Source organism: Psammomys obesus, unplaced genomic scaffold (genome assembly GCF_907164565.1).
Source record: "Psammomys obesus unplaced genomic scaffold, mPsaObe1.curated_primary_1811, whole genome shotgun sequence".
Classification (NCBI taxonomy): domain Eukaryota; kingdom Metazoa; phylum Chordata; class Mammalia; order Rodentia; family Muridae; genus Psammomys; species Psammomys obesus.
In genome coordinates, this window is record NW_026592710.1 from 8,492,275 (window position 1) to 8,515,367 (window position 23,093).

Sequence of the window (23,093 nt, forward strand, 5' to 3'; positions counted from 1 at the left end):
GAGAGCTTCTGGCTGACTTCACCCCTTCCATTTGCACACGTCTCCCTGTGGCATTCTGCACTCATTTCCCCCTGAATACTCCACACTGTAAGCAAACACTCAAAGAGTGGCTTACAGTGGTCCACTCTGGAATTCCAAAAAAATTAGATCTCTCTGAGAACTACATTGCATTAGGGAAGAAAGCAGAAAGCCCTGAGGTGGGGCTGCAAAGTTCTCCTGTTGTTCCCAGTGGTGGCTTCTGTCTTTACCAACTGCTCTGGAGCAAAGGGCACTGGGTAGATGAATGACTGCTTCCCATATGCCACAAGCTATGTTTACACGATTCAGTGAAGTTGTCACAGCTGGGGACCAGCTGTGCTCGTAGTCACCTTCTGAGTAACTCTCGGGTCACCTAGAGTCATTCTGCAAGGCCCATCTGACTTGAACATTCCAGTCAGCTGAGTGGAATCGGAGTATGATATGTCTTTCCTAATCATCCTGAGGTTTACAGTGGCCCACAGGATGCATTGCGACTTCCACCTTACTGTCTTGGCAAGAAGGAGACGGCCCAAGAGACTTCCCCATTGTCATTCTTAACCACAGTGGTTAAGAAATGACCGCAGTGGACAATTTGTGGTCAAAGTCAGCGTGGGGTTCTTTGGGTTGTTCAGTGCCACTATTACAGGACACAACCGAACAAAAAGGTCATAAGGAACAATGTGTTTGTGGCCCAAGAAGCCTTCTTGAAGTTAAGCCCTTCTGACGGCAGAAGACACAGCACCAATATATTTTTCAGCACTAATAGCCACTCAGAACAGATGTCCAGTGATCTTTGAGGAAACTGTATAATCTTTTTTTCTGCGTAGGGTCCATTTGACAAATGGTTGTAGATTCTCAGTCGGCTTTGGAACCATTTGGCAGAAGATTTAAAACATACACAGCCAAAAAACACCCGAGAGGCTGAAGAAGGAAAGCAGGCAGTTTGATGCCATCCATAGCAACATAAGAAGACCATGATTTAAAGGACAAAGTCAATGCAAATTAAACATGTATTTGGTACAAAGAGTCCCAGTGTGTTCATTCTCCAGGAGAGCTGACCTCTCTCCGGATTGCTGAGCTTCAATCCAGAGGCTCATATCTTTGCATCAACTTGGATTTGGAAATTACATGAGAAACCTACTGCTTCATTTTGTTGATTTACATAATGTCACTAAATCTTGCATGTTTTCCTTTTTGTGTTGTTTTATGTGAATAGGTGTTTTCCTTTGTGTGTATCTGTGCACTATGTAAGTGGAAGAAAATAGAAGAGGTTTAACGTCATAAATACCCTTCCACCTCTATAAAGAATTCCCCTTTGTTTAGAAGAAGCGTTCTGATGAATCTAATCATATGACCGATGAAGTGGAAGTTTCTGGTTTCTTCGAAGATGCAGATTTCAAGTCTTAATAATTTCAGTCTAATGGTTTTATGGGCCTTTGAAAATTCTTCTGGGAAAATTGTAGCATATCAATTTTATGAAATGAATGATGCCCACTGAGTATAAGTTCAAGTCCACAAACCACATCTTTAGGTTTCTGGGATGGCAGCATTCCACTCTGGGGACTCACAGTGCTCATCACTACTTCTTACCCCCTACATGATATCACCCTCTGCATTTGCAGCTGAAAACAGAAAAAAAAAATCAGTGTCTTTCTGCTTCTCTTGGGTAGGACCCTGGACAGAGAGGACTTCCCTAGTTGCTTTGGCTCAGGTCAGCTCTGATCAAGGGTCAGCTAGAGCTCATGTTATCTCAAGGCTCATCTCAGAGAGGATCCACTTGAGAATCCTCTGAAATATACTAGCTATTTCTAAAGCAGGGATTCTCAGCATTGCTAATGATACAACCCCTTAACAGATCCTCATGTTGTGATGGCCCCCCACCATGAAATTATTTTCACTGCTACCTCGTAGCTATAACTTTGCTGCTGTTATAAATCATAACGTGAATATCTATGTTTTCTGATGGTCTTTGTAACCAGGCCTCTGGCTATTTGTTCAGTTCTTATAAATACCACCTTCCTCCACCCCAATCCATTTCACCCCCCCCCCGCAACACTAGGTAGGCAAAAAAGGGTAGACAGTAAAGCGTGTGTAGATCACTTTAGACTATTTCCTGCTGGTTAGGGGCATCGAGTTTCTTGTGGGAAGTCTAATTGTTATCAGGTTGTCTCCACTTGGCAACCAGCAACCAGCAACCAGCAATCCAGCAATCCAGCAATCCTGCAATCCAGCAATCACAACAGCAGCAGCAGGAACCAGCAGCAGCTGGGACCACCAACAGATGCAGGGACCAGCAGCAGCAGCAGGTACAGCAGTAGCCACCCTTCTCTCGGGCCTCTGGCATTTTTCTACCCTCTCAAGAGTCCCCAGGATTCCAAACATAAACTGCCTTCAGCTGTCAGAATCTTGCCCCTGCTAGAGCACAAGACAAATCACAATTATTTACTGTGAACAATCTGAAGCAGCCCATATCCCACACCTGGGATCAAAACGAAAACATGTTTACATACCATAACTGCATTTTAAAAGGAACCAACATTCTCACTACAGGGCTTAGGTGACCTCTGCAAGAGTCATTCCATCCCTCAAAAGGTCTTGACCCACAGGTTGAGAACACCTGATCTAAAGTCTCCCGTGCTCCCCCTCAGCAGAGCAAGGTACAATAGTGTGCATCTTCTACGGACTCAGTACTTCTGCCTTGGTATCAAGGTTTCTGCGGAAGATGAAACAAGCTATCCTAGATGTTCCAGTGTTTTATCCACATGGAGAAGAGTCAGAACAAGGTCAGCAAGGGCACAGTGTGTTTTGACATTGAGCAGATCAGGCGAGGAAGTAGAAATGGGTAGGTAAGGAAGGAACATGTTCGGTTGCTCCCTCGCTCCATTGTGTTCTTCCTCATTGTGGTTTACCTTGGCACACACACCACTGCTCTAATCTCTGATTTCACACTTGAGAGGAGCATCACAGAGAACAGCACACACCTCCATTCCATTTTCCCAACCTCCCACAGATCGGGCTGTGGACTGGCATCTCCTTCCATTCAGTCTTTTCTCCGCTGGAAGTCCATTTGCTATCCAGGATGGTCAGTGCTGGGTATGATGAAAGACTGACCTACCTTGGGACATGGTGCTAGGGCTCCACTGTTGCTGGGTAGGAGCTTGTCCAGGCTGTGATCTGTTGCAATGAGTTCACAAGAGGATGCTTTCAATATCAAGAACAGCTTATGTGAGGTGGAGTCAGGCCATGGTGTTTCTCAGCAGGTTATAAGGTGCCTGGGTTTGTGGCTGAACAAGAAGTCTTAAGGGACAGGTTTTCCTCTGCTCACTCTGAACAAACAAGAGTGCCATGCTGCTTTTGGATCCCGTCGAAATGTTCCTCGCTGCCTTGTGTCTTCTGGTCATGGGAGTCAATGTCTGGATTCTCATAGACCATCTCCTCACTATTGACGTACCTCCTGCTCTCCAACACCCCGTGAAGATTTGGATTATGCACTACCTTTTCAGTGTGATGATGACATGGGTAAATTCCGTTTCTTAATGACTATGATCTATGAGGGTAGAGAGAAGTTAAGCGTTGGGGAAGCATTTTGTAAAAAAAAAAAAAAATCTACATAGTGTAACAGGCCGATATGTGCTGTAGTGATATGCCAGGCACCATGTGTTCTAGACAATGGCTAAAACTGTGCTCATTTAATGGGCTGAGTGTGCTATCTTTTCACTTTCCATGCAGAGGTTGTGTTAGCCAGGAATACATATACGGAGTTTATTTCTTAAAAGAAATAATTTTGTATTGTACGCTTTGAATTGGAAAATGGGTAGTTCATAATGACCTGGCCTAGGAGTCTTTCAGTCCCTACCAATATATTCTTTTGCTCTTTGGTATGAGCCTTCTGTTGATGTTCTGGAGTCCAACATTATGATAATTCTCAGAGTCAGTGTCTTTTTTTTTTTGTTTGTTTTGATGTTTTTGGATGGTTGGGACCAGTAGCCATAAATGACATACCTAGATTTTTTTTTATCTCTTAGATGAGAGTTAGAGGTTACCAGTGGAAACTTAATCTATTATGTAGAGTCTGTGGAAGATGAAAAAAATGACTTCTACTCTGTCTCTTCTGAGACCCTCAGACCAAGGACAGAATAACTGAGGAGTAATATTGTTTCTATCAATAGATTTATGAGACCCATGAACCTTAGAACCTTAAACCAAGGGTCAGACAGGAGGGCTTCTGGGCCATTTTTGAAAGACTAATAACGTTGTAGAGGAATACGGGGGAAGATGAATTTCAGGCTTTGAGCACAGCAAGCTGTGACTTAGGGGCATATGTGCTGGCAAGCATGTAGACAGAGTCCAGTATGTCTACCAGTGAGTGGAGGAGGAAGGGATGGATGGAACTTCAGAAAAGCTGTACTTAGGGATCATGTAAGACCCTGGGGGTCTTCTAAGAAAACCAGTGTTACCCCCAGTGAGATGGAATGTCCAGGCAGCAGGTTAAAGCTCTGATTTGCCTGGCAGAGTCTCCTTCCTTTGCTCACTTGCATGAGCATGAATCTGTTGAGAGACAGCTAGCTCCATTCCCTGGTGGAGCCCCATCCCCAGCTGTAGAGTGGCAGTGGAGTTCACACAGTTGTTACTATGAGCGATGCTCCAGCAACACCTTCTGCTTCTTAAAAATCAAGTTGCCATGACCTCTTTTCTTTTACTACATTGAGAAAGTCTTCCTAGTAATGGGCCCTTCTTCACCACACACAAGTGTGATCTTTGTGTAAAGCCATCAGCTGAGACAGGCAGAAGGGGTAAGACTAACTGAGTATAAGAAATGACATCCTAACAACAGCTAAATCATCTTCTTTATGGCTTGAGTTCTTCCTGCTCCCAGGGGACACCTGAACAACTGTAGTCAGGGACTCAGTACTTGATTTCTGTCACCAAAAAGAACTTCAAGTTGAGTCAGCTTAACAGAAACTTAGAATTTTTAAGCAAAGAGGAAACACTGAAGGGAATTCAATACAAGCATGGAAAAAAGAAAAAAGAAAAATATACCTAAGTGTATATGACTACATAGACTCTGTATAGTCACTGTGTACATAGGTTGTGACATTTGGAATACATTCTTTAAACTGGTAATCTACCACTAAACACAAGGCAGGATGTGATGGTGTAGTTATGAACAGAGATTTCTCTCTTTAATGGGATAGCTGTGATACCTAATGTGAGCATGCTGAGAGGCTTGCATATGAGGAAGAAGGGCTGTTAAGATAGAATGGGGATCTAGTCATTGCTATATCACTGCTTATATATTACTATATTTTTGGCAAATATATATGCCACATATTCACCATTACAGTATTATTATATGGAATAGTGTTACTGCCCTAAAATATTGTCTGTGGTCCAATGATTTATCACTCGTTCCCTTCTGCATCTCTATTTCTTCCAAGAAACAAATGCCTTGACAGCCAGAAAAAAAAAAAGAAAAATAAAAAAAGAAAAGAAAAGGACATGTTTACCTCCCCAATCCAACCCAAATAATTTTATCCTGAGGGCATATGTGTTTTTCGTTGGCTATCCCAATCATCTTTCTGTACTGGTGAATGACAGTGGACTGCTCTGCCAGTGTTAGGATTTTTGACTCCCTGTCCATGAAAGACAAAGACCAGACCCAGAGGAACGTTGTTCTGTTGTAATCTCTGTTTCTGCCCCATGTCCCTTCATTTCTCCATCTTTCTATGCCACCTTTCCCTCGTTAGAGACTTTATAGCCCTTAATCCAAAGAGTGAGTTTTTCAGGGGCTGGCAAGATGGCCGAGTTGGTCAAGTGCTTGTTGCACAAACATGAACGCCCGAGTTTGCATCACATAAAGAGGTGAGCATAGCAGTGTAGGGGAGGTGAGGGCAGGAGGATCCTTGGAGCTGGTTATCAGGTTGTAGGACTGATGAGCTCCAGGTTCAGAGAGAGACTCTGACTCAAAAACACAAGGTAGAGAGTAAATTAGGAAGATATCAGCACTGGCCTCTGCTCATACAGGTGAACATGCAACTTCAGGCATGCACACACACGTCCACAGACAGAGAGAGCACATGTATATATACACATACACACCATTGCTCAACTTTTAAAAGGTTTTCAGGTTGCACAGGGATCAAATCTACTCAAGGATCAAATTTCTCAAACTTCCTTATCTAAGGGCTTGGGAATCAAGAGGATCATTGTTTGATGGGAATCTGGAAGAAATGAAATCATTCTTGAGACATCGTATCACATTATCAGTAAAACACACAGCAGACGGTCAGACCTAATCCCGCCTAAAACTAAAACAGAAAGACAAATTACCACGGTCCGGTGTCTGAGAACCATGTTACTAATGAATTACTAAAGCTCAATGCAGAATCTGACTTCAGCTTGACTTGAAATGTAAACATGGGTACTGAAGACAGAGGACCTGAGTTTGGAGGTATGGAATGAAGTCAATGCCTTCATTTTAATGGTGACACAGATCTCCCCATCCCCTTGTGATCTTTAAATATCAAGAGCCACACAATTTTGAAAGATGACTGTCCTTGTTATAACTTCTGCCTTTAAGGATGAGGTCGCAGGCCGGGGAGATAAATCTGTCTATAATAGGCTTGTTGTGTAGGACTGAGACAGCAGCTGAGGAGCATGCATGATCTTCACCTAGGTCCCCTGCCTAGGTGGCCATATGTGGCCACTGGGTGGCTTGGTCTCAAATGTGAGCTCTTTTAACATGGATTCTATTGCCTGCTTTTGGATCACTTCTGCTTGGCAGGGCTGCCTTGCCTGGCCTCAGGGGATGAGGACATGCTCAGTCCCAATGTGACTTGATGTGCTGGGAGAGTTGATATGGGGTAAGGGGACTCCCCTTTTCTGGGGTAGAAGGAGAGGGGAAATGGAAAGGAGGGGAAGGGAAGACTGAGAGGAGAGGAGGGAGAGGGCACCCTTAGAATGTAAAGTAAATAAATGGAAATTAAAAAAAATTGTGATATGGATGCTGAAAAAAATATGCTTGTTGTGCAAGCATGAGGACCTAGGTTTGATTCCCAGTACCTTGTAAATAGCTGGAAATGGTGGCCTTTGCTCATAATCCCAGTGCTGGGGAGGTGAGATGTGGGTCCCTGGGGCTGGCTGCCCTAACTTCCTTAAGTAAGCTCCAGGCCAATGAGAGATTTTTGTCTCGAAAAGTAAGGTGGGTAGTGTCTTTTGAAGAACAACTGCTGAGGTTGTCCTCTAGCCTTCACATAAAAGGTAAATCATCATGAGCACACACACACACACACACACACACACACACACACACACAGAAAGAGAGAGAGAGAGAGAGAGGGAGAGAGAAATAGAGAGAGAAAGAATTTGCAAAGGCCCCTAGATATTTAGTTACTATTTAAGGAATAAAGACAGAAGGGAAATGATCAGACCTTGGAAAACAGTTCTTTTCCATCTATGTTGTAAAATGATAAAAGTTGCAGGACAGTAGAATTTCTATATGGTGTCTTTGAACCCTAAGGACATTTCACATGCATAACTTTTCATCCATTCTGGGCACAAATATGGCCAAAGATTGTGACCACAAAGCTGTTGGTGCCGTTATTAACCCATCTGATTAAAGTCTCCAAGCCAAGGAATGACAGTAGGCCAATTAGGGTTTTCTTTTCTTTTCCCTTTCTTTCTTCTTTTCTTAAGGCATTTGTTTGTGTATGTCTGAGAAGAGACAAAGAGAGAGAGACAAAAAGGGGAGCAAGTACCCACAGAGGTCAGAAGAGGGTACCTGATGCAAGTCCTGGAAATGAAACTCTAGACTTTTGTGAGGACAAACAAGAGCTTTCTTTCTCTCTTTTTAAGATTGATTTATTTATTTAATGTATATGATCACTCTATCTCCGTGTACACCTGCATGCCAGAAGAGGGCATTAGATCATAGTATAGATGCTGTGAGGCACAATGTGGTTGCTGGGAATTGAACTCTGGACTTCTGGAAGAGCAGCCAGTGCTCTTAATCACTGAGCCCAAACCAGGGCTTTTAATGCTCAACTGTCTGTTCAGCTACAAGATTACAGACAATAAAAAGGGCATTCTTCCTAATAATTAGATTAGTAACGACTAAATATCAAAGCTCTCTGGCTGCAAGATATTTGACAGCTCTTTCTGGTAAGGGTCCTCCAATTCACTGAATTATCATTCCAAAAAATAACCAACTGGGCTTTGCTTGTTACAGCGTAAATTGGCACAACTGACCCAAAACTTAAAATTTTCTTGTCTCTTTGCTTGATTTTCATTTAAAGTCTTTGAGTTACAATGATATGGAGTTAAGAAAAAATATTTGAAGCAGTTGGTGAAGGCACATGCCTTTATTCCCAACACAAAGCAAAAAGAAGGAGGCAGATCTCTGATTCTGAATCAGCCTAATTTACATAATTAAAGCCAGGATGGCAACTCCTGCTGTTTAGCTGCTTGCAAATTTCCTTAAGGTTACCATGTAAATTCTTTTTTCTTAATAATCGATGTTATGTCCTTACTGATCTAAAAGTTGAATTCACATCAATTTTAGGTTTATGAAAGGAAGGATGATGTCACACTGCTCTAAAAAGGCCAGCCAATCCCAAAAACTGGCACTTCCACAGACCTGGTTACAAAAGGGCATTTTGACTTAAGAAATATGTTCTGTTGGTCAATGTAAGGACTCAAAATTAGGCTGGGAGACAAACATGCAAAGTGCATGCCTGCCCTGTCAAAAAACTTTTAAATGCTGACTAAATTAAGATGTCACACTGCTCCGGAAGCTGGCTTACCCTTTCAAATGTGAGACATTTTCATGGGGGACAAATGTTGGTCATGCCTGATGCCAAAAAGATACAGGGGGCTTACAGGTGGCAAAGTACATGCCAGCCTAGTTAAGTCCTAAAAACTCAAAAATTGTAATTCATATATTTAAAAGGCAGAATTGTCCATCCATATAAAAAAGGAGGCAAACCAAAGGTAGCCAAGACAAATGTGAAAACCCAGGTACAAGATGCCTAGGGTATGCTTAAATGCTAAAAGTTAAATGGGGTTTATATAAAGTTTGGCTATAAAGGCATAACTGCCCATTTTATATAAAAAAAACAAAAAACAAAAAACAAGGGATAGGACAAAAATAGCTACAACTTATATAAAAACCTATGCCTAAACCTCTAAATGGGCACAAGATGCCTAGGGTATGCTTAAACTCTAAATTAAAATGTTTATATAAAATTTACTTAAAACATGGCTTTTCAAGGCAACCAGCTTCTCTCTCTAGTTGGAGGCCTTCTCTCAGGAGATAGGTATCAACTTGGCCTAATACAACAGGTGCCCAAGAACCCAGGAAAGATATTTTGATTTATACAACGTTGTTTTGATTTCAACATGATAATGATTGTATATTCAATAATAATGGTAATTTATATTGCTGAGCCCTTTACATGGAAACAACTCTAAAACTGACTGAGACATAAAATATGTCTCTAGCCAGAACTTTAACAATACATGGGCAGTAAATCCTTGGCTATAATATCCTCAAAAATGTATTATGCCATTCTTTTAATTGGCATAGGTAAAATTGGATTACAGTTCAGTTTCATCCTGCACATATCATACATTCATAATTTTAGAACTGACTGTATAATGCTTGTGAGAAATTATATATTTGCAGAACAAAAGAACTAGACACCAGAGACGCGGGATCAAACCTGATAGAAATCCTCCTTCCAGCATGCTGAGACATTGACACATCTGTTCCAGCATCTTACATGTTCCAGCATTCTGCTTGTTCCTGCCTCAACTGCTTCAATTGCTGTTTCTCATCAAGGCTTCCTCCCAAGAGAGCTTTGAAGAAAGCTACTAATCTCAATTGGTCCAGCACTTTAGACGGTTCCAAACAGGACTTCTATTAAGCCTAAAATGTCTCAACATTCAAAGACTGGACCACAAATGTTAATGCTTGCTTAATTAATGATTTTGCACAATTTCCTTTGGGCCCCTAACTGGATTTCTGCATGTCCAAAAGGTCAGCTAGAAGAAATTCATGAGAACAACATCCAGTTTTCCTTTAAAGGGGTTGGGTAGGTTTTTGGTTGTTTTCTGTGTCTATGAATGTTTATTGTCACTGGGAGATGGTTATAAATTATTAATGGGTCTTATTCAGAGAGAAAACAAGGTTAGACTCAGGGATTTCTCTCTTTCCCTTTTTCTTTTCTCTGTCTTTCTTAGATAAGGAGAAAAGGGGTTGAAAAGAAAGAAAGGGAATACAGGAATATCTTATAGGAGTAATAAGACAAAAGGTAGATTATTGAATTTACTGAACTTGAGGTTTTATTTGTTATTCTCAAATAAGGTTATTTTTAACTCTGATATAGGATTTTGTATATTGATGCAAAAATAAGTCTATTTTTAATACATTGATAAATTTTAGTATATTGATACAAATTCAAGGTTACTTCCAATACTTGTAAACTGCTATTTAAAACTGTTTAGGAGATTAGGTAATAGTTAATTGTTAGTTAATCAACTCATAGTCATGTCAGACACTAGTCTAATTTATCACAGGAGTATAAATACTAGGTTTAACAGATAGGTATGATTTTGTAGACAGATCAATTATATATATAAAGATAGGTAAGCCTTCAAAAACTCCAGAGACCTACAGAATATGGCATTTTAAAATGTCTTTATTATTTTAAAGATTCTTTGACAATGAGACAGGTCATCTCCTGGCACCACCCCACCTTCTTCAAAGAAGATGATGAGCATTGAAGAACCTCCATATGGAGATGGCTTCAAATGTGTCAAACGAGGTACTCAGGTAAAGAAAATAGCCTTGCTTCATGACAGACAAATTCTGCCAAAAATAGGCAAGCTTAAATGCAGGACATGTCGACTGCCAAACTCTGCCAAGACAGGGTAAACAAGTCCTAAATAGTTCCTGCTTCACATTTATGTCTGTCAAATATTCTGAGCCAGAAGTGTGAAGATGATGCTCCAATGTTATAGAGAGATATGTGTGACTGTTCAGGCAGCAAACTGTCTGTCAGTTTTTTTATTTTTTGGAAGCTGCTAACATGCACTTCCTATTTACTCCAGTAACTAATTTTATTCCTTCTCAAGTCTCTGATGAGGTTGAAGAGCAAATAGTGATAGTTTCATAATAAGCTTAAGTTGTTTAGAATTTTTTTTCTTTATTAATTATACTTTATTCACTTTGTATCCCCCCTGTGGTTCTCTCCCTCCTCCCTTCCCAATCCCTCCCTTCTTCCACCTTCTGCATGCATGCCCCTCCCCAAGTCCACTGATAGGGGAAGACTTCTTTTCCTTCCTTCTGATCCTAGTCGATTAGGTCTCATCAGGAGTGGCTGCATTATCTTCTTCTCTGGCTTGGTAATGCTGCTTCCCCCTTAAGGGGAGGATATTAAAGAGCAGGCCAATCAGTTCATGTCAGAGACAGTCCCTGTTCCTATTGCAATGGAACCCACTTGGATACTGAACTCCCATGGGCTACATCTGTGCAGGGGTCTTAGGTTACCTCCATGCATAGTCCTTGGTTGGAATATCAGTCTCAGGAAAGACCTCTGTGCCTTCTCCACTGCTGGTGGGAATGTAAACTTGTACAACCACCCTGGAAAGCAATCTGGAGCTTTCTCAGACAACTAGGAATAGTGCTTCCTCAAGATCCAGCTATACCACTCCTAGGCATATATCCAAACGATTCTCAAGTACACAATAAGGACATTTGCTCAACCATGTTTGTAGCAGCTTTATTTGTAATAGCCAGAAGCTGGAAACAGCCCAGATGCCCCTCAGTGGAGGAATAGATGCACAAATTGTGGTATATCTACACAATGGAATATTACTCAGCAATAAAAAACAAGGAAATCATGAAATTTGCAGGTAAATGGTGGGATCTGAAAAAGATCATCCTGAGTGAGCTATCCCAGAAGCAGAGGGATGCACAGGGTATATACTCACTCATATAGACATATAATATAGGATAAACCTACTAAAATCTGTACACCCAAAGAAACTAATCAAGAAGGAGGACTCTTGCTAAAATGCTCAATTCCTATCCAGAAAGGCAAAGAGGATGGACATCAGAAGAAGGAGAAAAGAGGGAAGAAGTCAGAAGCCTGACACAGAGGACCTCTGAAAAGCTCTGCCCTGCAGACTATCAATGTAGATGCTGAGACTTATGGGCAACCTTTGGGCAGAGTGCAAGGAATCTTAGGAAAGAAGTGGGAAACAGTTAGATCTGGAGAGGACAGGAACTCCACAAGGAGAGCAACAGAACCAAAAAATCTGAGCACAAGTTGTTTAAAATTAAAAAAAAATGTTTTCATATAGATAATACCAATAAGGAAAAAGGTTAATTTAGGTATAGAACTCTAAGCTTGTCAAGACAGAATAGATAAAATACTTTCTCCTAAGTTGCCAGATGCACATGGACTGGATATTGCACATGTGAATTTTACCTAATAGAGTTGATAATTTTATTATTATTGTATTGAAAGAAAAGGAGACTTTTGTTGGACTTAGAGGGAGAAATGTAGGTATCATGTTCTTTTGGAATGTATACAATTTACCCTTGTTCATTCAGATGCTGATTTCTCTACTCCACTCTCTGGTTTCAAATCGGACATCGCATTGTGATGCTTATTCTAAGCATCATCTGTCTCAAGTTTGTGTACACATGCCACCATTTGTTCCCTATGTTTTCATTTAACAACAAGCCCCAATTCTGAGCAATAGAGAGCATAGGATGAGACATCCTGGTCTGGAGAGGGGAAAGAAGAGGGAGGAGAAAGACTCTGGAGGAGAGGTCTTAGAATCATGTGGAGAGATGGATCAGACTTAAGATACGACTAAAAGCAAGCATAATGGGTAAAATCTAAATGGGAGGAAACAATGTGGGCTTGGAGGTTTAGGATGGAGTAACTATTGCCCAGCATTGTGCTCTAGGTTAATTAAATAAATCCTAGTCTCTGTGTGGTGATTTGGGTATATAGCTGGTTTAGGACTAACTACTGCTTAACTAAAAGATATATCAATAGTAAATATTAATACCCACAACAAATAGCCAGTGGTGAGTTCCTCCTGCAAATAATTCCTTACCCACATTCCTGTAAGTATATCTAGTGAAATTCACTGGATTTAGAACAAACATAAAAACCAGAAAGTGGGAGTTGGGAGAAGAAGGTGATCAGTGGGAGTATGCACAGTAATATAGAATAAACACATTGTATACAAGTATTAAATGCTTTCACCAAACCTACTTTTGTCTATAATTAGTATACATTATGTGATTTCTAGAGTTTTTGAGTTAATCGTTTCAGGCTTCTGAGAATTTCAGACCTTAACATAGTGGTGCATTTATATCATTTCTATTCCTACCCCTCCCCGCTCCAGCTCCTTTTGTGACCTCCACATCCTCTCAAATTCATAATGTGTGTGTGTGTGTGTGTGTGTGTGTGTGTGTGTGTGTGTGTCCTGCAGAGTCCATTTGGGGTTGTTGCTCACACACACGTGTTTAGTGCTGCCCACATGGGACTGGATGGCCTGTTGAGAGCTCATCCCTGGAGAAAACGATTCTTCCTCTCTCTGCAGCCAGTGCTGGCCTGTAGGTCTTCATCTAGGTGGAGCCTTGTGAAATTCCACCATCCACACTGACATGTCAGTTGCTGTTGTCTCTGTGTAGCTTTTGTTTGGGCAGCCATATTGTTGAGGTTTCAAGGGTTCAGCTTTCCTGCCACGTCTAGAAGAGCCTGTACAACAGGCTCTCTGTAAGTCCTGGCCTCTGCCTTTTACAGTCTCTCCACTGCTCCTCTTGCACATTTCCCCCTGTGCCTTAGGTTCAGGGGTTGTATTGTAGATGTCTCCACTTGTACTGGACACTTACCAGCCACTTATACTCTGCATTTTGACCAATGTGGCTTCCTGTGTTGGTCTCAGTGTTGCAAGAAGAAGTTTCCTTGATGAGTGATGAAAGCTATATTTACCTGTAGGCCTCAGAATAAGTATTTAGAATACAGTGAGGAATTACATTTGTTCAGGAAAACAGAAGGAGTGGTTTCTCCTCTAAGGACTGTGACCTCTCCAACCACCGAGGACTTGTCCAGGTTTACAGCAAGCACGAACCCTTCATACCAAGTAGGCCTTACGTCCAACTAGGCAGCTGTTGGATACCCACAAGCTAAGAGAAGCAGTAGTGCGCCACTGGAGTCATGTTGGCAGGAGCCATGTTGGAGTCCTTGCTGTGACTTATAGGCTTTGTACCTCTATAAAGCAGTAGGCCTACTGATTGTTTTTCTTCTTTACTAGTTTGTATGACATGTTCGGATATTATGAGAGCTAATCCTCAGGGAGGAAGCTTTTAAGTCACTTCCAGCTTAATTCCTCCAAGTCCTGGGGTGTCTTCAGCAACAGGGTCTTATCTTCAAGCTCTGGAAGGCAACCTAGGACAATGGCACTATTGTTATACTGTTTATTTTTTCTTTACTTTTACATTTGAATTTATTATTATTAATTACACTTTATTCACTTTGTATCCCCCCATAAGCTCCTCCCTCCTCCCCTCCTGATTCCACCCTCCCTCCCCTTTCTTCACGCATGCCCCTCCCCAAGGCCACTGATAGGAGAGGTCCTCTTCTCCTTCCTTCTGATCTTAGTCTATCAGATCACATCAGGAATGGCTGCATTGTCATCTTCTGAAGCCTGGTAGGGCTGCTCCCCCCTCAGGGGGAGGTGATCAAAGAGCAGGCCAATCAGATTATGTCAGAGGCAGTCCCTCTTCCCATTACTATGTAACCCACTTGGACACTGAACTGTCATGTGCTACATCTGTGCAGGGGTTTTAGGTTATCTCCATGAATAGTCCTTGGTTGGGGTATGAGTCTCTGGGAAGACCTCTGTGTTCAAATTTTCTGGTTCTGTTGCTCTCCTTGTGAGGTTCCCATCCTCTCCAGATCCTACTATTTCCCACATCTTACATAAGATTCCATGCACTTCGCCCGACCATCGGCCATAAGTCTCAGCGATCACCCTGACAGTCTGCAGGGCAGAGCCCCCCAGAGGCCCTCCCCAGCAGGCCCCTAGGCTGTTTCCCATCTTCTTCTTTTACTGATGTCCATCCTCTTTGGCCTTCGGATGCGGATTGAGCATTCTAGTCAGAGTCCTCCCTCTAGATCAGTTTCTCTATATGTACAGATTTTAGTAGGTTTGTCTTATATTATGTCTCTATGAGTGAGTATATACCGTGTGTGTCTTTCCACTTCTGGGACAGCTCACTCAGGATGATCCTTTCCAGGTCCCACCATTTACCTGCAAATTTCATGATTTCCTTATTTCTCAATGCAGAGTAATACTCCATTGAGTAGATGCACCACAATTTCTGCATCCATTCTTCAGTTGAGGGGCATCTGGGTTGTTTCCATCTTCTGGCTATTACAAATAAAGCTGCTACAAACATGGTTGAGCAAATGTCCTTATTGTGTACTTGAGCCTCTTTTGGATATATGCCTAGAAGTGGTATGGCTGGATCTTGAGGAAGCACTATTCCTAGTTGTCTGAGAAAGCGCCAGATTGATTTCCAGAGTGGTTGTACAAGTTTACAGTCCCACCAGCAGTGGAGGAGGGTTCCCCTTTCTCTACAACCTCTCCAGTATGTGTTGTCACTTGAGTTTTTTTATCTTCGACATTCTGATGGGTGTAAGGTGAAATCTCAGGGTCTTTTGATTTGCATTTCCCTGATGGCTAATGAGGTTGAGCATTTCTTTAAGTGCTTCTCTGCCATTCGATATTCCTCTACAGAGAATTCTCTCTTTAGCTCTGTTCCCCATTTTTTAATTGGATTACTTGGTTTGCTGCTTTTCAGCTTCTTTAGTTCTTTATATATACTGCATATGAGTCCTCTATCAGATAAAGGGTTGGTGATGATTCTTTCCCAATCTGTAAGCAGTCGCTTTGTTTTGTTGACGGTGTCCTTCGCTTTACAGAAGCTTTTCAGTTTCATTAGGTCCCATTTATTGATTGTTGCTCTTAGAGCCTGTGCTGTTAGTGTTCTGTTCAGGAGGTTGTCTCTTGTGCCAATGAGTCCAAGGGTATTCCCCACGTTTTCTTCTAACTGATTTAATTTGTCTGGTTTTATGTTGAGGTCTTTGATCCACTTGGACTTTAGTTTTGTGCAGGGTGATAAGTGTGGATCTATTTGCATTTTTCTACATGTAGACATCCAGTTAGACCAGCACCATTTGTTAAAGATGTTATCTTTTTTCCATTATATGGTTTTGGCATCTTTGTCAAAGATCAGGTGTCCATAAGTGTATGGGTTTATTTCTGGGTTTTCTGTTCAATTCCATTGATTGACCATTCTGTTTCTATGCCAAGACCATGCCAGTTTTTATAACTGTTGCTCTATAGTAAAGCTTAAGATCAGGGATGGAGATACCTCCAGAAGATCTTTTATTGTAGAGGATTGTTTTAGCAATTCTGGGTTTCTTCATATTCCATACAAAGGTGAAAATTTTTCTTTCCAGGTCTGTAAAGAATGTGTTGGTTATTTGATAGGGATTGCATTGAATCTGTAGATTGCTTTTGGTAAGATGGCCATTTTTACTATGTTAATCCTGCCAAGCCATGAGCATGGGAGATCTTTCCATCTTCTCATATCTTCTTCTAATTCTTTCTTCAGAGACTTGAAATTTTTTCATACAAGTTGTGGTTAGGGTTACAACAAGGTACTTAATAACATTTGTGGCTATTGTGAAGGGTGTTTTCCTAATTTCTTTCTCAGCCCTTTTGTGTTTTGTATACAGAAGGGCTACTGATTTTTTTGAGTTAATTTTGTATCCAGCCACTTTGCTGAAGGTGTTTATCAGCTGTAGGAGTTCCCTCGTAGAATTTTTGGGGTCACTCACATATACTATCATATCATCTGCAAATAGTGATAATTTGACTTCTTCCATTCCAATTTGTATCCCCTTGATCTCCTTCAACTGTCTTATTGCTCTAACAAGGACTTCCAGAACTATGTTGAAGAGATATGGAGAGAGTGGACAGCCTTGTCTTGTCCCTGATTTCAGTGGGATTGCTTTAAGTTTCTCTCTGTTCAGTTTGATGCTGGCTATAGGCTTGCTGTATATCGCCTTTACTATGTTTAGATATGTGCTTTGTATCCCTGATCTCTCCAATACTTTAAACATGAATGGATGTTGGATTTTGTCAAATGCTTTTTCAGCATCTAGGGAGATTATCATGTGGTTTTTTTCTTTCAGTTTGTTAATATGGTGGATCACATTGATGGATTTCCATATATTGAACCACCCCTGCATACCTGGGATGAAGCCTACTTGGTCATAGTGGATAATATCTTTGATGTGTTCTTGGATCCGGTTTGCAAGTATTTTGTTGAGTATTTTTACATCAATGTTCATGAGGGAGATTGGCCTGAAATTTTCTTTCTTTGTTGGGTCTTTGTGAGGTTTAGTTACCAAGGTGACTATGGCTTCATAGAATGAGTTTGGTAATGCTCCTTCTGTTTCTATTTTGTGGAATAGTTTGAAGAGAATTGGAGTTAGCTCTTCTTTGAAGGTCTGTTAGAATTCTGCACTGAAACCATCTGGTCCTGGGCTTTTTTTGAATGGGAGACTTTCGATGACCGCTTCTATTTCCTTGGGGGATATAGGACTATTTAATTGATTTACCTGGTCCTGATTCAGCTTTGGTAAGTCAAATCGATCAAGAAAATTGTCCATTTCATTTAGATTTTCAAATTTTGTGGCATATAGACTTTTGAAGTAAGTCCTAATGATTGTTTGGATTTCCTCAGTGTCTGTAGTTATGTCCCCCTTTTCATTTCTGATTTTGTTGATTTGGATGGTGTCTCTCTGCCTTTTAGTTAGCTTGGCTAAGGGTTTGCGATCTTTTGATTTTCTCAAAGAACCAGCTCTTGGTTTCATTGATTCTTTGAATTGTTTTATTTGTTTCTAATTAATTGATTTCAGCCCTGAGTTTGATTATTTCCAGCCATCTACTCCTTTTTGGTGTGTCTGCTTCTTCTTTTTCTAGGGTTTTTAAGTGAGCCATTAAGTTGCTTGAATGAGCTGCCTCGGATTTCTTCTTGAAGGGACTTAGTGCTATGAACTTTCCTCTTAGCACTGCTTTCATTGTGTCCCACAAGTTTGAGTATGTTGTGTCTTCATTTTCATTGAGTTCTAGGAAGACTTTAATTTCTTTCTTTATTTCTTCCCTGACCCAGCTGTCTTTTAGTAGCAAGTTGTTCAGTTTCCATGTGTGTGTAGGCTTTTTGCTATTTCTGTTGTTGTTGAGGTCCAGCTTTATTCCATGGTGATCAGACAGGATACAAGGGATTATTTCAATCTTCTTGTATCTGTTGAGGCTTGCTTTGTGACCAACTATATGGTCTATTTTGGAGAAGGTTCCCTGAGGTGCTGAGAAGAAGGTAAATTCTTTTGTGTTTGGGTGTAAAGTTCTGTAAATGTTTGTGAGATCCATTTGATTCATGACCTCTGTTAGAGACATTGTTTCTTTGTTTAATTTCTGTTTTGTTGACCTGTCCTTTATTGAGAGTGGGGTGTTGAAGGCTCCCATTATTAATGTGTAGGGATCTATGTGTGGTTTAAGTTTTATCAATGTTTCTTTTACAAATGTGGGTGCTCTTGTATTTGGGGCATAGATGTTCAGGATTGTGATGTCTTCCTGATGGAATTTTCCCTTGATGAGTATGAAGTGTCCCTTCCCCATCTCTTTTGATTAATTTTGGTTGAAAGTCTATTTTTATCTGATATTAGAATGACTACTTCTGCTTGCTTCTTGGGTCCATTTGCTTGGAAAGCCGTCTTCCTGCCCTTTACCCTCAGGTAATGTCTATCTTTGTGCCTTAGGTGTGTTTCTTGTATGCAACAGATTGCTGGGTTTTGTTTACATATCCATTCTGTTAGTCTGTGTCTTTTTATTGGAGAATTTAGTCCATTGATGTTGAGAGAGATTAATGACCAGTGGCTATTAGATCCATTGATTTTGATGTTGGCTGTGGTCATAAGGTTGTGTGCTTGGTTGCTTTTTGTTTTACTGTAGTGAGGTTAATTATTTCCTGTGTTTTCTTGAAAGTAGCTAGTTTTCTTGGGCTGTATTTTCCCTTCTAGTGTCTTCTGTAACACTGGATTTGTGTGTAGGTATTGTTGAAATTTGTTTTTGTCATTGAATATCTTGTTTTCTCCATCTATGAGGACTGAGAGTTTTGCAGAGTATAGAAGCCTGGGCTGACATCTATGTTCTCTTAGGCCCTGCATGATATCCATCCAGGCCCTTCTGGCTTTCATAGTCTCTGTTGAAAAGTCAGGTGTGATTCTAATGGGTTTGCCATTATATGTTACTTGGATTTTTTCTCTTGCAGCTTTTAGTATTTTTTCTTTGTTCTGTATACTTACTGTTTTGATTATTATGTGCAGGAGGATTTTCTTTTCTGGTCTAATTCATTGGGTGTTCTGTAGACCTCTTGTATTCTTATTGGCCTCTCCTTTAAGTTGGGGAAATTTTCTTCAATGATTTTGTAGAAAATATTTTCTGGGCCTTGGAGGAGGAAATCTTCTTTTTCCTCTATTCCTATTATTCTTAGGTTTTGTCTTTTCATATTGTCTTGGATTTCTTGGATGGTCTCTGTCAGGAATATTTTGGATTTAACATTTTCTTTGATGGATACATCGATTTTTTTTCCATTGTATCTTCCATACCTGAGATTCTTTCTTCCATCTCTTGTAGTCTGTTGATTATGCTTACCTCTCTAGTTCCTGTTTTCTTCCCTAAATTCTTCCTCTCCATTATTTCCTCCATTTTTGTTTTCTTTATTTTTTCCAATTCTATCTTGAGTTGTTTTGTTTACTTCCTTCACCTGTCTGATTGTATTTTCTGTTTTTCTTTTAGTTCCTTCAACTCTGTTTATTTTATTTCTTTCAGTGATTTAATTATTTCTTCCTGGAAGGCCACAAACTGTTTGGCTACATCTTCCCGTATTTCTTCACTGATGGCCATTATCTGCTTGTCTTTAACTTCCTCCATTTCTTTATGGATAGCCATGATCTGTTTGATTTTATCTTCCTCTATTTCTTTATATATTTTATTTGTTTCCTCTATTATCTTCTTCATCAGCATAGATGTAAGGTCATCTTTTTGATTTTCTATTATGCTGCATTGTCCAGGGCTGTTCGTCCCTGGATGGGTGGGTTCTGGAGATGCCTTATTGTTCTGTCTTTTGTTGGTTGAGCTTTTACGCTGACCTCTACACATTGGGCTCTTTTAGGTGTTGGCTGTTAGTTTCTGGTGCTTCCTGGAGTCCTGAGGTAGGTAGAATCCCCTTGGACAGAAGATGATTTTTCCTGAAAGACACCTCCTCTGCTTTTTGGGTATGGTCACTGTATGGCCAGTGTTTCTCAGATATTGCCACTGCTCACTTCAGGCGTACAGACCTGAGGAGTAGCTGTGGTCTTTGTTAGTCAGAGGGGCTCTCCTCTTACCCATAGAAGTCCTCAAGACAGCTGCCCCACTACTGGGTTTCTCCTCATTCTGAATTTAGTGAGCTGCTGCTGTTGTTACAGTTTTCCAGGTATAGCCCTCTTAAGAACCTGCTGATTCCCTAGCTGTGGGGTTTTCTCCCAACAGGGAAACTCAGTCTGGTACCCTGGGGCACACAGTTCTGTCTGAGCAAATGAGAGGAGCGCCCAGCAAGACTCTGGGCCAGAAGCTAAGTGCTCCTCTCTGGGCTGGGAGATTGTGCACCCAAGTTTGAGCTGGCAGCTGGGGTGCTGCTCTGGTCTGGAGACTGTGCACTCCTCTCTGTTCTGGAGGTTGGGCGCCTCACTCTGGGCCAGAAGCTGTGTGTTCCTGTCTGGGATGGGATGGCACCTAGGGGCACCGTTCTGGTCCAGAGGCTGTGCACCCGGGTCTGAGATGGCGGCTGCAGGCGCTGCTCTGGTCCGCAGGCTCTGCGCTCTGATCTGGGCTGGCAGTGTGTGTCCCCTTCTGAGCCAGAGGCTGTGCACGCCTCTCTGAGCTGGCAACTAAGGGCTCTGCTCTGGGTCAGAGGCTTGGCGCCTCACTCTGGGCTAGAAGCTGTGCACCCCCCCCCCCCCGTCTGATATGGTGGCTGGGGTGGCCGATCTGGGTCCGAGGCCATGCGCCCAGCTTTGGGTCAGAGGCTGTGCACTCCGCTCTGGGCCGGCAATTGAGGTCTGTGCTCTGGTCTGTAGGCTGACCGCCTCACTCTGGGCCTGAGGCTGTGTGTCCCGGTCCTGGCTGGGGTGCCGCAGGAGGCTTTGTGCGCCGATCTCTGGTAGCAGGTGCGCCTGCCGGTCCCCAGGACCTTTACCAGGTATTGACTGGGTGACCTGAGGTCGGTCCCACCGTAGGCTTTCCTCTCACCTGGCAATCACAAACGCTGGTTTTTTAGGTCCCTGAGTTCAGTCTCCTGGTCGTTGTGTCAACACTGCTGTCCGGCTCCTCAGACACAGTGTCCTCCCGGTGCCGCCATCTTGTCGCTCTCCTACTGTTTATATTTTTATCTGCAGCAGCTGATATTGTTGGGGGAGTCTCTTGGACCTACCCTGACCTACAACTCAAAGGGCTAGTTCCCATGCCTGGTTCCAGGATTTGTGTTTGATAATACATGGCTCGCGGGGGGGATTATCACCACATATGGTACAATTTGACTTAGGTATGGACTGGAGTAATAAATGGCTGTGAGCTAGCATGTGAGTGCTGGAAGCCAAATAGAATTGCTGAGTCAGTCTCCTGATTTGAAACTTTTTGAGATAGGATCTTACCACATTGACCTGAATGGCCTGCAACTTGCTATTGGAGACCAAAGTGGTGTCAAAACCACGAAGACCCACCTGTCTCTGCCTGCCAAGTGCTGGGATTAAAAGCATGCACTGCCACACCCAGCTTAAAACTTGTTTTATTTAAGAAAGTTACTTTAGTCATATTGGAAATTTTCTTCCTGGGATATACTTATAAGAAATATTAATGAAATGAATTAAAATGGGAGGGGACTATCCAAACAGTCATTTGAATACAATTCCAAAATAATAGTACAAGTCATAGTTTAAATCAGAAAAAACATTTAGACTGCAGTGTAACTTTGCAGTGGGGTTTCTGGATACAAGACAGGCAAGATTCCCTCTTCATGGGACTCTGAACTTGGGACATGCAATTAATGGGTAAGGATGCGGAAGAAGGATGAAAAACAAAGTTATAGAAATGAGACACTAACTTTTGCAACTTTTAGATGAACTAAACCATTGATCATCTAAATGTTTGGGAAACAACCTGAGCAGCTTAAGGAGGTCAGAGACTCTGAATCATTTAATTCCCTGACTTATCTCAGCTCTTGCAGGCATAGAGTGACTTAGAGGTTGGTACAGCAGCCCTCATGGCAAGGTTTCCTTGGGGAGTTAGGATTGGTCCACTTGACACAAGAATATGATAGGGGAAATGCTGTGGGAAAAGTGGTGGTTAAGGAAAAATGCAAATCCAGCTCTTCAAAGAATCTCAGGTGACCCCCACTCCATCACCACCCCATCACCAACCCATGTGAAGACATGGAGGTAGAGAGAGTTTTTCTCATTGATGAGATTGTAAGCTAATTGTCAAGGGGAATTGTGCAGCCTTACTTGTGAACACAGTGCTGAGAAGATAAGACCTGGAAAAGACCAAGCCAGGCAGGGCATGGTGGGCCAGTGCTGTAATGCCAGCACTCAGGAGGCAGAGGAGGCTGAGGCCAGCCTATTTTACATAGTGAGTTTCAGGCCGTGTGTTTCAAAAACAAGTAAACAAAACACACTTGGGTGCCAGTGGGATGGCTCAGTGGCTAAGAGCAGTTGTTGTTCTTGCAGAGGACCAGGGTTCAGTTCTGAGCACCCACATATGGCTCACAACCATCTGCAACTCCAGTTCCAGGGGATCTGACACCCTCTTCTGGCCCTGTGGTTACAAGGCACACATGCAATACATAGACATCCATGAAGAAAACACCCTTGCACATAAAA

The 23,093-nt window shown here is 41.8% G+C and overlaps 1 protein-coding gene across 1 annotated transcript in view; it reads left to right on the plus strand.

Annotated features, from left to right (window-relative positions):
• The first annotated feature begins 3,387 nt into the window (after positions 1 to 3,387).
• The window catches only part of LOC129682643 (arylacetamide deacetylase-like 4 family member 1), a 37,517-nt gene continuing 17,811 nt past the window's right edge, over positions 3,388 to 23,093 (plus strand). The window contains exon 1 of the mRNA XM_055615075.1: positions 3,388 to 3,537. Coding sequence (XP_055471050.1) covers positions 3,388 to 3,537 — 150 coding nt within the window. The remainder of the gene's footprint in view (positions 3,538 to 23,093) is intronic.